At 42.6% G+C, this 14,480-nt stretch overlaps 1 protein-coding gene across 7 annotated transcripts in view; it reads right to left on the bottom strand.

Moving 5' to 3' along the window:
- The window catches only part of SGCD (sarcoglycan delta), a 359,895-nt gene that overhangs the window by 202,857 nt on the left and 142,558 nt on the right, over positions 1 to 14,480 (bottom strand). For 4 of the 7 annotated variants that reach the window (XM_062587001.1, XM_062587000.1, XM_062586999.1 and 1 more), the window contains exon 3: positions 14,267 to 14,344. The exons of 1 other annotated variant lie outside the window; for it this stretch is intronic. In XM_062587001.1, coding sequence (XP_062442985.1) covers positions 14,267 to 14,326 — 60 coding nt within the window. In that variant the 5' untranslated portion in view covers positions 14,327 to 14,344. Of the gene's footprint in view, positions 1 to 3,768; positions 3,818 to 14,258; positions 14,345 to 14,480 lie in introns of those variants that run through there. 2 more of the 7 variants (XM_062587006.1, XM_062587004.1) reach the window with 2 other exon arrangements.

The raw sequence follows: 14,480 nt of genomic DNA, 5'->3' as shown, positions 1-14,480 counted from the left end.
AAGAACAGCTTTGTTCAATAGCACTTTTCCCTGAGGTCCTATCAAGCAGAAACTTTGAACAGCTCATTTGAAATAATTCATGTTAAAGCTGAAGAGATTTAGGAGACTTTCCCATATTCTACTAAGGGAAACCTGACTGAGACAACATCTGCCACAGGCCCAGCTTGGATGCTCTAGAAAACTTGCCTGAATTAAGGCTAAAACCATCAAGCAATTTTGGCTGCTGAGAGTAATATTGTAATTGGGCACCTTATCAGGACTGAATGTATCTTAAAATGAGAGGCTAAACAACCTTTACGTACAGCAGGTATAAAAAATACACATTTCTGAAATCTGAGCAGGAACAAGCACCTGTGCATATTCTCACTCCTGATTATCAAACAGGAAGATTTGTCCTTGTTGAAGACAGCACCACCCGTGAACCCCTCGCACACGTCAGGATGCGGGGATCTGCAGCACGCACCCCAAGCACAGCCGTGTGCTGGCGTGTGGTTTATGCACCTGGAGGCTTATGACTTTTCTTTACACTCCAGTGAAGGTGTGTTACTGCTTGAGTACGCTGCACTTCTTTACCTGCTGCTGGAAAAGCAGCCCTTTTGGCTTGGCAGGGTTGTCCCTGGGGTTAGCACAGCTGCCGGCACCCAGGCCCTCTCTCCTTCCCCTGCGGCAGCCCAGGATGAGAGCAGCCCCCTATGCACGGGGAGTCCCTAGCAATGCCAGCAACCTACTTGCAGCAAGTCCACAATTTCAGGTTTCCTCAGTAAACCGCTCAACAATTCTAACACCAAAAACAAGAGGAGAAAAAAAAAAGAAAAGCAGAAAGAAAGACGATACAAGAGAAGAAAAAAGAGAAAAAGAGAGGAAAACAGAGACAATCTATTATAGCCATATAATTTCATCCTGCAAATTTTCAGTCTGCATGCACCACTGATTCAATTACTGTACACAGCTTTACCCTTCAGCAGAACTAGAAATACAGAAAAAACATTTTTAAAGGTTAGTGAGAGAATTTTTCAGTGGCAATGACACTGGGGACACACAATGTAACGCAGGCTTTGTATTTTCCTTACTTCTCCAAAATAGATATTCAGATCTGTTTTGGGCTACAAGTGAAATACGTGTGGGGAACTTAATCTACTCCCTGCAGGGAGCAAAGCCAAGGAACAAACTGACTTGATTAGCAGGTTCTGTTCAAAATACTGAACCTGGCCTTGTGAAGTACATTTCCCTAGAGTTAGGAGCTTACCTCTACACCGTGTCTAGGAGCAGATAAATAATTAACAGTCCCAGGTAGAAGATCAGCAGGTCAGATCAGGGCAAAGTTAAACCATCTCAGCATCTGGAAGGCCACTTCTTTTCTCAGGTGCTGTTTCCAGGTCTCGCCTATCCACTGACATCCTCTGATTTGGGTTTTTGCTGTTGTTGTTGTTGTTCTTTTCCTACATTGCTTAATTTTGATCAATCATAGAATCACAGAATCAGTAAGGTAGGAAGGGACCTCTGGAGATCATCTAGTCCAACCTCCCTGCTCAAGCAGGGTCACTAGAGCAGTAGGCAGGGTTGTAGCCAGGCAGGCCTTGAAGATCTCCAGAGAAGGAGACTCCACAACCTCTCTGGGCAACCTGGCCCAGTGCTCCGTCACTCTCACAGGGAAGAAATTCCCCCTCATGTTCAGGCAGAACTTCCTGTGCTTCAATTTCTGCCCATTGCCTCTTGTCCATTTTAACCTTTCTGAGCCACATATCCCTCTCTTGAGCCATTTCTCTTAATATTCTTTCATGGATATTTCAGCAAATCATATATACTTAAAGTGAGATATTCAGGGCTTTCCGGGACATCCTCAGTACTGAATGCAAGAGAAGACTTTACATCATAACTGTAGTGCCTCAGTCTTTTCATAAGTGCAATTTAAAGAGTTACCCTGAAGTTTTTCTAACAGATTCAACAGCATAAGGCCCAAAGGGCTCTTTTGATTAGAAAAACAGGAGGATATTGTTTAAGTATTGTTTTTAATTACACAAGTGAAGGTATTTTTGAATTCAAGTGTATTGCCAGCACTTGTTAAATAAAGTAGAAATATATTCAAATAGCTTTTAATAGTCTAGAGCATGCTTCTGCATGCTCATGGATTTTGCTTTAGTACATGAAATGTATGTTGGAGAAATGCACTGTTTTGAGAGGAAAAACTATCTCCTAAATATTCTCTTTTCCAAATCCAAGAAGTACATGCCTATGCCTTGCTAGACAAGAGCTCTTCAAAGTGAGCAGCAGAAGAACATATGGTAATTCACAGGCCATGTGGCTTCACCGAGCCCTGAGAAAGGCCAAATCAACAGAATGCCACTGATACTGGCAAAAGATGGAATTATTATAACTATTTACATAATCAGCAATGCTAAGACAAGATACTGTAGCACTGAAAGCATTACTAATTATATTATTCTAAACTTAGTTCACAGTGCTCTTAATAGCAACTCTGCCAACCCAATATGGTGTTCTTCAGGGGATTTTTTTTTTTTTAAATCAGCTAAACTACAGCCTTCCAAAAAACCCTGGGCAGATGACGGTTCATCCTTTGAGAAGACTACAGTACAGTTGGACTACTGAAATATCAACACCATTTTCCTAGAATATATTTCCATTTCCCATCCTAATTACTGGTGAATTAGTTAGTGTCACTGGAATTATCATTATTTGCCTAAGTAGCAGGTTTTTAACTAAAGATGGAAATTGCATTCACAAGGCCCTCTTCCACACATTATTTGCACACAGTGTGTGTCTGTTTACTCTCCATGCATGAGTGGCTACTTTGTCTCTTACGATTCAAGATAACGCGCTAATGATGCTACAAACACACACGCACTTGCGTCTTTTCTCGCTTGCTTGCATTTGCATTTACAGGATTATCATCATGCTAACACGTCTTCCAGTTGCCAGCCTGGTGCATTTTACACTTGCAGCAGCGCTGTCCCCCTCTCCCTCCAACCTGCACCTGCATTTTGCATGGAGGGGGCTGTTAATGCATTGCAGCAGTGACTCATTCCCTCTACCTCAGACAACTTCCAAAAAGATAAAGAGCCTCTGTCCGCCCCTCGACTGCAAAGCAGGTGCTGCGAGGTTAGTTGGTGGGAGAAGGCTTGCCCTCTCACCACCCCTAAACCCGCTCCGTGCCCTTCTCTCCTGGTTGGCCCCAGGCATGCAGGAAGATGCTGGGAACGGTACCGTGGCACCACTCCCTCCTGAGCAGGGTAAGCAGCTCTCAGCATTGAGCCACAGTGTGCGATCCCCTCCGCGGGATATAAAGTACCACTTCAGCACGTTGGGATGCTGCCACATACAGAAGGAAAAGGACTCACATATGGGTATTCACACGGGAAGCTCTAATCAGGCCCTTTGGAAATTTTCCAGCGACAAAGATTCCCAGCGTGGTTTTGAGAAGGCAGATAGCAACCATTCCATGCAAACCAGCACAGCCGTAAAACCCAGACTCGGGCAAGGCAGGGAAGTGAGTGTTTCCTATGACGCTCACGCAGCCAGTTGCAGCAACCCAGTCTCGTGTCCCCGTAGTTAGTGCAGGTGCAGTTACTACCCTACACACCTCTTCTCGCCTCACGGTACTGTTTTCGTGCTCATGGTTTTGGGGGTATTTTCATCCTTGCCTGTTTGGTTGTTTCAGTCTGAGTACAACTTTGAAAGGCATATAAACTTTTTTCTTTTTTAATAATTTATTTACATAAACAAAACCATTTACTGCTATGTGCTACGAACCCCTCTGGAGCTGCTAGGCATCACTGACTTGTCTTTGCTTGCTGTGCTGTTTTTAGCTGGTTGGTCGGCTTTCCTCCTCTGAAAGAGAGAGGAAACGTTCTCCCAGTCCGTTGTCTCCACCAGCCCTGGGACAGACTACGAAGAAGGAGGCCACTTAGAGTGCTAATCCTAATGCTGCACGGATCTCACTCCTGACAGCAGCACCTCCTTTACGCTATGGTGTAAGATAGTCCAGAAAGCAGTGGACCAACCACACGGCATCGCAAAGCTTTTCCAATATTTGCAGTTTCCTTTTTCTTTCTTCGCATACACTTTGGTGACTGTAAAAATTGCTTTTTAATACTCACAGGAGTGTAAGATGAAAACTGGAACCTAAAAATCAAGTCATTTCCCCCCTGAGCCACTACAAAGGCTCAAGCCTAACAAACCTCCTCAGCTCGGCATGATTCATCGAGTCGTAAAACTGCACTGGTGCCACGATTGGGGCTACACAGGATCTCGCATTAAGACAGCTCTGGACCCAGAGGGAGACTGCAGGTGTACTACATGCATCCACTTGGGAGCTTAGGCCAATAAGAGATTAATGGTAAAGCCACAAAGGGAAATCAGCTGCTAAACCCCTACCAAAAGCCATGGGAAGCTGGGTGCTTAATGGTGTTGAAAATCCTCCTCATCAATCAGGGGCTATTCTAAGGAAGAAGATGGGTTGGAAATACCTCCAATTAAAGGGAAAACTATATTTGATTATTTAGGAAGAGAGTTCCTCTCTCTAAGATGCTAGAAAAATAAGCTCTTTTCACAATTCCTGTATTACCTTTTTTCCTGCCCTGGAAAATGGGCCTATTTTGAACAGCGACAACACATCGCTCCAGAATCAAGCACTCAGCACGTGCAATATGAAAAGGACCGCATTACCATTCCCATATTTCAGGTGGCACAACAGGAGGCACTAAGGGCTCTGACGACACCCTTCCTGCAGCGCCAGAGAGGAATATGTCCTTGGAACGCAGACCTCTATTCCCACCACAACTGTTAAATGATACCTTTACGCATGCAGGCAGCAAGCACAAAACACAGGCAGGAGCTGCAGCGCGGTAATGCACAGGTGTGACAGGAAACCTGAGTAATACCTTATCTTGTGATATAGAAGCAACAGGGGCCCAATTCAGTGCGATATTCCAACGAGCTTGGTAAACACACTAGAGACTGCTTGATAACAATTTTGCCCATTTCCAGAAAAAAAGACCTTTTGTAGTCCGGGCAGTTCATTTTTTGAAAGTGGCAATGTGACAGCGTGTTGGAGATAATCAAGAAACCTGGGAGCAATTAGGTTTTAATGCTGTGACAGTGGGGAAGGAGATCAACCTCCTAGTTACAGCCACCAGTTTCTCAGCAAAATGTTCTATAATAAGGCACGAGGGATATCATCATTTCTTTGCAGATCTTTTTGTGATTTTTTTTGAAGCCATGCAAGGAATTACTTGCAGATTTGTGATGCCAGTCACAGGTACAGCACCCTGTTTAGCTGAGGTAAACATTATTATGGTTACAATCTACTGCAGGTTGGGGAAGTGAAGTTTTGCAGCCATAACTGTTTTACACAATCTGAAAAACAAGCATGACATCAGAGGGCACTTTGATTTCTCCAGGTACATCCATGGCTAATTTAGGAATATGCAGGGTGACACTTGATCACTTCACACCTGGCAAGTTACTCACCTTCATAAAAATCCCAGGTAAGGGTTAGGGAAAGACAGAAAATCTGAAGCACAGAGAAGCCAGCTGAATTATTCACAGAAAATATGCTCCAGAAACATGAACCTGGGCCCTGTTTTTCTGTTCTGTTAATTTCTTCAGCAGAGGCACTGGAATTTCCCATTTGCTCAAAAACACTTACGAGTGCGTCCTTTATGAAACTTGAACATTCAAGGTCTGCTTGGAGCACCTTTTTCTCTGGACACAAAGATTGCAGCTTAGGCTGTTACAACACCAAGAACGCACCATGGAAGTCTCCCCTGTAAACTATGCCTTGAGCCTAAATGTCATCTAATAACTCATCACAAAAAATAGCACTTTCAGGGCATTCTAAAAGTAGTTCAAAAAAGCAAATGTTTGGGGACTTTTGCCCTGCAGAAACTGCTGATATGCCTACCCACAAGTAAGATGCAACTCAGGGCAGAACTGCCACCTACATTCTTCCTGTGCCTTGGTTCTCCACTTGCAAAATGTAGCTAGTCCTACCCCCTTTCTTACACTTCTGAAGCAAATACTCATAGGCTTTTCCTTCTCTAGTTTGAGGTTCTGATAGCTTTCATGGATCATTCCTTACAACAGTTGTGCAGAAAGTAGAACAGGACATAAGCTAGCGGTCATGGAGGACCACATCTAAGCCACCTGTTGGGGGACAAGGAGGGAACAGCACAGCAGCCTTCCCTTGGCAATAACCCTCCTTCCTCCCTGCTTCCCTTCCAACTGCATGAGAGGTCCCAAATAACTCTAGCATGTCTACACATAGCTACACATTCTGCATACAAAAAAAAAAAAAAAAAAAAAAAAAAAAAAAAAAAAAAAAGAAAGAAAGAAAAAAGAAACAGTAACAGCTTGAGCAAAAAAGTCTGCATCACCCAGGACAGTGGGACAGCCCTGAAGGCACCACGTCAGAGCTAGCACACCTCCTTGCCAGGGCAAGGTGCATGGGCAGAGTGTGACACTCGATGGCCATCCAATTCCAGGTCTGGAGCCCAGCCAGGCCTAGCCACCAGGTCTCCCTGCATTCTCCCTGAAGGCTTTAGACACCCACGGCAGCTCTGAACATAAGCTCTAGCTAGCTCTATTTTACGTTCAGTTTGCACAGACGCAGATCGACTACTCAAGACAAGGGAGAATCAGCTTTCTTTAGCAGCCGGAGGTGAAGCGATGCTCTGTTTTCAATTGTACAACCTCCTCTTCCTGAAGCTCCCCATGCAATGCAAGCCTGATGTCCTTTGCCTTCCCTTCCCATGAAAGGGATTATATATTCCCACACCACACCAAGCACTGCTCCAGCACACAAAGTGCTGGCCTTCCACGGACAGAAAGGAAGGAAGCAAAATAAGGAATTCAGGATGAAAGGCTATCTTTCCACACCTTCCTCTCCTAGTTCTGCACACAGACTTTACGTGCAACATAGTCTGGTTTTACAGGCAGGTCACTCAATCATTCCTCTCACATGTATATCAGGCGCTGCTGGAAAATGTGGCCATTATCCATCAAGTCCTTTGCTTTAGTCAGCTTCCAGGGGAAGAGTAATAGATGCACTTGTGTTGTCACATCATTGTCCAAAATGTCATGGAAAAAAGCCCTGAACATTAACAATTCACTAAGGAAATCAGTTCTTAAAAAAAAAAAAAAAAAAAAAAAAAAAAAAGAGATCTCAAGAGCGAGATGTAGAGCATCCCCTTTTCATCAGGGATGAGTTTACACAGAAAGGTGCCCTTACCAGCTGTATGCCAGCCAAGACGAGTGCCAACGCTGCTGTTTTGTTGCTTCTGCTAAGTTTACACTGCCTCTGGATAAAGCAACGTGTAAGCACATTGCCTTTAATTTCCAGGATCCAGAATTAGAAATGATCTTCTCTTTTGGATATCATACACTAACAGAGACATACCAATTTGAAGGAGTAAGCGCAATTCCCTCTCAGGGCATTTGCATTAAGATTCAAACAGCCCTTTCAGGCAGTAAAGGAAAAGCAAAAATAAAAATAAAAAATAAAAATCAAAGATGACAGAAAGCAGTAGCCAAAGTTAGGAGGAAGATGAGGTCAGGCATTAAACCTGAATGATACAGTGGTATATTCCTGAAGCAGTCAATCTCTGATCTCCTTTCAAAGGATTTGCTAAACTTAAAGAGTGAACCAAGGAAAACTATTTACCACCAGGTAAAACGCAGATACGAACATAGATCTTCCAAGGAGGGAAAGAATACCTGTTCCAAAGATGCCTGAAAGGAAATTTTGGTGGTATGTGACCTCTACTCCCAAATGCCTGAAAATCCCACCTGGGAGGATAGGAAACCCCACCTAAAAGCTGTCGCCAGCCACACGGTGCTTATGATATTAACAGATGTTTTCACATTTGCAGATGCAAATGCATAACATCAAAGCCTCACATGGGAAGGATAAATCACAATAAATTTGAGATCTCTGCACAATATGATTTCATTGTATGTCCCTTTTATACAAACACTCTTTGCAACACAAATAATAAGCTGGAGAACAAAAGTGGTTGCAAAAATAGGAAATAAAGCTGAAGTCAGAAAAAACTGCAGCAATCTAGCTTAGAGGTAAGTAACATTGGCAATTCAATCACCTATACTGGACAAACTCTTTACCTCTCCCAAGCCAAACGTGCAGCCTAACCCATGTCAACTTTGAAAAGAGATCTTTTAACTTGATATATTTATGCCAAGCACTGCGTACACTTGGAGATGCCAGTCAGGGCCAGATTTTCAGCACTACAACCTGCCTTGGATTTTCTAATTGTGTTTGCATATTCCTCATAAGTAACTGATATACAGGAAATGAACGGGGAGGTCTCGGTCGCTTTGGCTTCTGCATACAAACACAAGCAGCTGCACGAGAACAGGCAGCAAATACTGCAGCCCTCCCATTCCCATGGCACCTCCAGTACGGACGTGCTTAAAATACCACAATGTAAAGTTTTTCATGCTGTACAAGTGATGCTGGCATAACTGTTAATGCCATTTCTGAGAGGAAACTGCAGAGAGCTAAGCGGGTCAGATAAAAACAAAGATAACATATATTATATAAACAGTACTCTGGCTGAAAATCTAGAGAACAGAGATGCAAGGCACAACAGAAAGAGAAATGCAGAGGGAAGACACACAAAAGAAAACACAGCTCTCTGCACATTCAGCCTTTAGGAACAATCTTCCCGTTTTTTTCTAGGAGCCAAAAAGTTCCAAAATTAATCTCAGTGCACAGCCTAAATTCGTATCTAGTGCCAACTTTGTGTCCGCATTAAATTCCTCCACAGTGTAAGATACGACACTGTAAATAGGCTCATTTGAGTTATTTTATCAAATTGTGTTAACTTTCTCCCTGCAGCATTCTCAGAGGCTGGCAACACCGAGACGTGCAGGAAATGTAAATCACTCCCTTTTGATATGATAACCATACCAGTGAATTGCATCCCAGAAATCAGCTCAGGATTATAGCTGAGAATTCGCTGAAAGGCACTTAGCTGTGGCTCGGCGCCAGAAGGGTACATTTCAGCTGGCAGGTCAGTGCAAAACAGTCTCAGGTCTTGAGAAAGAAGAACATTACAGAACACGCCGCTATCTGCGGTTGCACAAACACACCGCACAAGCCTCAAAGCCATCAGCCGCAGGGTCAATATATAATTAAAGGATGCCAACAGGTGTTAAAAACAAGTGTATACTTTGTGTATGCAAATACATGGAAGAGCTATATTAAATATGAATAAACACCTAAGAAAGTGACAGCCAATATGCAGTAGGATAAAACCTATTTGCCAGGCAAATTCAGATGTATTCATATACATTCACATGGAAAAAATTGCAACATTTGCCAAAAAAAAAAAAAAAAAAAAAAGAGTGCTGAAGATGACTATTACAATTGTTTTAATTATGTATCATTTACTCAAATATTTTTTATGTTTCAAAGATTCAGCAGTTATCAGAATGCAAATAAATATAACCAGAATGTGAAAATAGTTGTTCTCCCAACGTCATATTTTCATGTTTAAATGCCGCTACTGCTAACAGCTACTCGTATCCACCCTAGGCCAGGACTCCGCTGAATTAGATACTGCACAAACACAAAACAAAAAGCTGTCTGAGCCCTAAGGAATTTGCTACTCTAACAGAGAAGAGACAGCAGATGGATAGAGACAGAAATAATCAAGAAATAGTAGTTAACAAGGCAGGAGTTGGTCTCAGCAAACCAAATCCCCAATTGCTGAGAGCCTGGTATAGGCACCGCAGCAAAGAGGAGCTGTGATCAGAGCTGCCCCGGCACACGCCGAGTCCTGCAGCTCCTTCAGCCGCGATCGCCGCTGTGCACCATCGGTCGCCTCCACGCCTCCTCGCAAACCTGCCTCGCTCACCCACCACGTATCTTCGCTTTGCAAGGCGAACTCCTTGGGCCAAGGACTGTCAGACCTGGCCTCTCTCTGCAGCACCTAGCATAGGAGAGCTCAAACTGGTCATAGAGGTAGATAGGTAAATATAAAAAATATATATTCATAATATATGACATAATATAATGGCTTCTTAATAATGATGTTTCTTAATAAACTGCTCAATAGAGCACGACTACATGGACACAGGTCTGAAAATAGAATTATCACATACAAAAGAACACGTCAGAGCTTGCGATATCCATCAATACATGAGCAATACTGTCTTCTGATAGCTTTTTATTCAGTCCATATATCTCTTGCTTTAAATCTGAACCATACAGAGGAGGAGGAAGAACAGCTGACAAGTAACTGTATCGCGAAACTGAGACACAGCCTCAGCGAATGTACGTACTATGTCCAGTCTCAGCTAGAGCCCCCAGATGCAGCCATGCTACACGTAACAGCAATAAAAACTAGCCCTAGAAATGGCTGGATGCCTATGGAAAACAAGCCCCATAAAAACATTTAAAATATCCTAAAACGGTTTACTGTAGCAGAGAGAGCATTGACAGAATACAGCAATGTTGCTGGAAGGTTTTCTTTCAGCATATTTTCCTCAAACACCTACTTACAGCTTTACCTTTCACACTAATTCTATGCCAATAAAGTTTCTAATTTGTATCACAAACCTGCCTTTCACAACACGTGGCCATTCCACGTGGCTTTCAGCTTCCTAAATTAAACACTTCAAAGCCATGAGATGGGGGAATAAAAGCCTGCACAGCATCGATCTATCCCGTTCCCGGACCCAGCTCTACACGCACCATGGGCGAACGCCGCCCTTGCCAGCCTCCGCTGCCGCGCTCCCATCAAAAAGGGCTCAACGACACATTCAGCCATTGGAAAACTAGCAGGAAACGGTAAAAAGGTTGGCTTTGCACCAGCCCGCTGCCAGCCAGCAGCCCCTGTTTCCCCCCGAGCTGGGTGGGACGGGCAGGCAGGACAGACTGCAGCCCATCGGAGGCCCCTCCAAAGGCATCCGTCTCCTAGCGGTGGTGGAGGTCTAACCAGCAACAAAGCTGGGTGCTGCCAATAGCCGTCTCCCTTTGAAAAGCCTATGTTAAATACTGTTAAATACACTGATATTCTCCACTCTTTTCTGTGAGGTCCTTATAGAACAAATCTTCAAAACAACTCCACTTGCATAACAAAATAAATAAATAAATAAATAAAACTGACACTCAGCACTTTGTATATACATGCCAGCAACATAATGAAAATATATATTTCTGGCTAGAATTCAGCTCTTCTCAAAGTCTTCAATATTTTACTATATTTTTCTAAAATTGTATATGCATTTTTCCCTTTTGATGTCTCTCAAAGTCCAAAAGTAACCAAAAGAAAATATTAGTCAGAGTCAAATTTCACAGAGGTTGTACTCTGAACAATTAGATGTGTTTCATATCTATTATACTACTTTTACAATAAGATGTAGTGAACTGTAATGTAATAAGGCAGTTCCTACATAACAGCATGCTCAGTAAAGTGTTAGCTGTGACTTCCACATTGAAATGTGCAATGTGATAGATTTTCCAACGCAATTCAAATCTCAGAAGTGAAAAAAAAATAGCATGCAAATGGACCACACTTGCTCTTAAATCACCCTTAGCAAATCTGAATCTCTTTAAGCCTGGTAGTTTCAAATCAGGCCTTTTTAACTTGCAAGGGTAGGTCAGGTTTTATTGATCACCTCTAATGCTTATAAATGTGCTCTTAAAAAAATGAGAGTAATGAGAGACATAAATACACAGCTCAGTTGCTAAAGGCTCACTAGAAAAGTATGTGATAGTATTTACAGCCTTCAAGCTACACTGTTGTTTGTGCAATTTCTACTGGATTGCAGATCAGATGCACACCAATTCATTTTGGAAAGAAGAAGAAAAAAAAAAAAGAGCATTACCAGAATGGAGGTGGATTAGTATTTGTCCTTACTAAAAGCACAACTATTAACTTCCAGAATACATTCACAGCACACAAGTCCATTTAATTCTCAGTTATTATACCTCAACTCTTTTCCTTAATGTAGTATTTTGTGACTGGATTTCCTACTCAGAGTTCATGCTATGCCCTGAATTTTGAACTACTAATGACTAGTGACATTATTCTAGTTGCTATAGAAATAAGGCAAGCTTATTGTTATTTATATTACAGCATCACCTAAAGCTGCTTTTAATTAAACAGAGTTCCTTCTCCTACATCTTTCACAGAAGGACCAGAAGAAGATCTGTAACACTGATGAGGTTCTTAAATAAAGTGCTGACTGTTTGAAGAAGCTAGTCTTTAAAGGAATGGGATGATAAATAAAGGAAATAAAAATACATGATCAGGTTGAAGACAACTCATCCACTGCTTAGTAGAGAAGAGAATATCTAAATAAAAAGAGCTGCAGCATTCTCCACACATGCAGACATGCACAGCCGTAATATATGGCAAGACCTACATGTAATCTTACCTGACACAAGTTTTTTGTTTTCCTACCTCAGCTTTCAATAAAGAATTTTTGCTTATGAATCATCTCTCAGAGAACTGAAAAGTATTTTTCCAAGAGAAATTAAACATGTTTTTCACTTTATTTTTCATGTTATGCTAAAATAAAACCACAATGAGTGGGTTTTCAAATGCTATCAGATACATACCTCCCATTCCAACTATTAAACACTCATTCTTTATGGCTTCGGAGAGACTCTAAATATAACTCTATTTGCAGACACAAACACATCAAAAACTCCCTCTGGTTAATGTACTGGAACAGAGACAGGATTTCTGGATTTTGTTCTACTACACACTTCCTACGTGCTCTTGGACAAGTTATTTAATCAATCCTTACTCAGTTTTCCTCCTCCACCTAATGAACAGGTAAACTGCATGAACTGCTAGGTGCCTAGGACTCTCCCTGAAGCTGTGCTGACAAATAATTAGAAAAGCCAGTAATTAACAGCACAAATCCCCATCATCAACTTTAGGCAATTATCAAATGCTTATTAACTTCCAAAGTGGAGAAAACAAGTAAATAAAGTCAAATTACCTTGAATGAAGTTGGTAAGTATTCAATGACAAACAGCTACAGCCTCATCTGCTCTTAGTTATTTTAATGAAACGTCACCTTAGAAACTCAAAGATACTTTCTCATTATTTAGGCAATGGGAAACTTGAGCAGTTATTTTCCAGGAAACGTGGCCTGTCTGACAGGTCTTAAATGAATAAAAGTGATATTATTACAATTATCATTAGAAGGAGATGTTCCTCATCAAAATGTGTCTGGATTTTAATTGACAAGGTCTGGGTTAATGCTGTGAAAATGCCAATGAAAGCAACGCCTATGGCTCAAACTAATTGTCAGCACTGAGCAACCTCAACCTCTAACCTGCTGCAGATTTATCACTCTGTGCACACTGCACTCATGACAGGCAACATTCAAATTAATCATCAACAATGAGAAATTCCTCCCAGACAGCAAGCAAGCAGGGTGTGCGCCTACACGTCCCCCTTTCACCTGCTCCTGAGCCATGGAGAGGTGCCTACAAGCTTTCCTAAGGAACAGCACTTTCTCATTGGTGATTTGCCACCTTTTCTTTTAAGAGAATCATGAGGGAAACTTCTAGGGCTCCTAAAAGGAGGAGGAGACACACACTAGTCGGTGTAAGCTGCTGTGCACATATAGCCAAGTCCTCTCCCACCTCCCCAACTTTCCTTCCCACCATCAGCTCCACCACAACCTACAAGCCTCAATGGCAACGGTGGACAGCTGTGCACCACGACTGTTGGGTCATGCATGAGCACAGACACCATCACTGATATTCTGGAGCTTCCTTAGTTGCATTGATACCTTTGCACTTGATCTACCTTCTTGAGAAGGGCAAGCCAAGCACACTGCTCTCCCACCCAGATCTTCGGGGCAATCACCCAGCACTCTGCAGCCGCTGCACAGCACACTCAGCCTGCTATCGCTGCCTGCTGGGTGCCTGCCATTCTATATGGACTCATCCCAAACTGGAGGACCTTTTTCTAGTACCAAACTATGCAAGTGAGCAGTCAATGCTTGGACAGCCCAGCAAGTTAAATCAGGGCCGCGAGGTATGTCCAGCTGGCAAACGGCTCACTAAGCTTCCTCTACTGTGGCTGTCATCACTCACAGTGCAGTGGGCCACACTGGATCACAGCGCAAGAGGGAGACAAAATCCCAGGAAATAAGCCAGTAAGGGCTAGGACCAGAGCACAGGCCCAGGACAGGCCTCCTCTGTGTTCAGAGTACCCCAACAAGGTAAAACCACGTGGAGAAGCATTTACAACCTCCTTACTTCAGTCACAAACATGGTAACACTTGGGAAGGTCCTCAAAGCTGCAGTGGCAGTGAGCATCACTTTTCACACTCAATTCTGTAAGAAAAAAAAAAAAAAAAAAGCTGTGAGAGACTCCCTGAATTGTTTATATTTTATTTATATTTACTCTACTCCAGTATGCTGACACAGCTCCTTCAAAGTATTTCCAGGCAAAAGGACAGAAGCTGAAAAC

The sequence above is a fragment of the Rhea pennata genome, chromosome 14 (assembly GCF_028389875.1).
Source record: "Rhea pennata isolate bPtePen1 chromosome 14, bPtePen1.pri, whole genome shotgun sequence".
In the NCBI taxonomy this organism is placed as follows: domain Eukaryota; kingdom Metazoa; phylum Chordata; class Aves; order Rheiformes; family Rheidae; genus Rhea; species Rhea pennata.
This window is presented reverse-complemented; position numbering and strand designations above follow the sequence as displayed.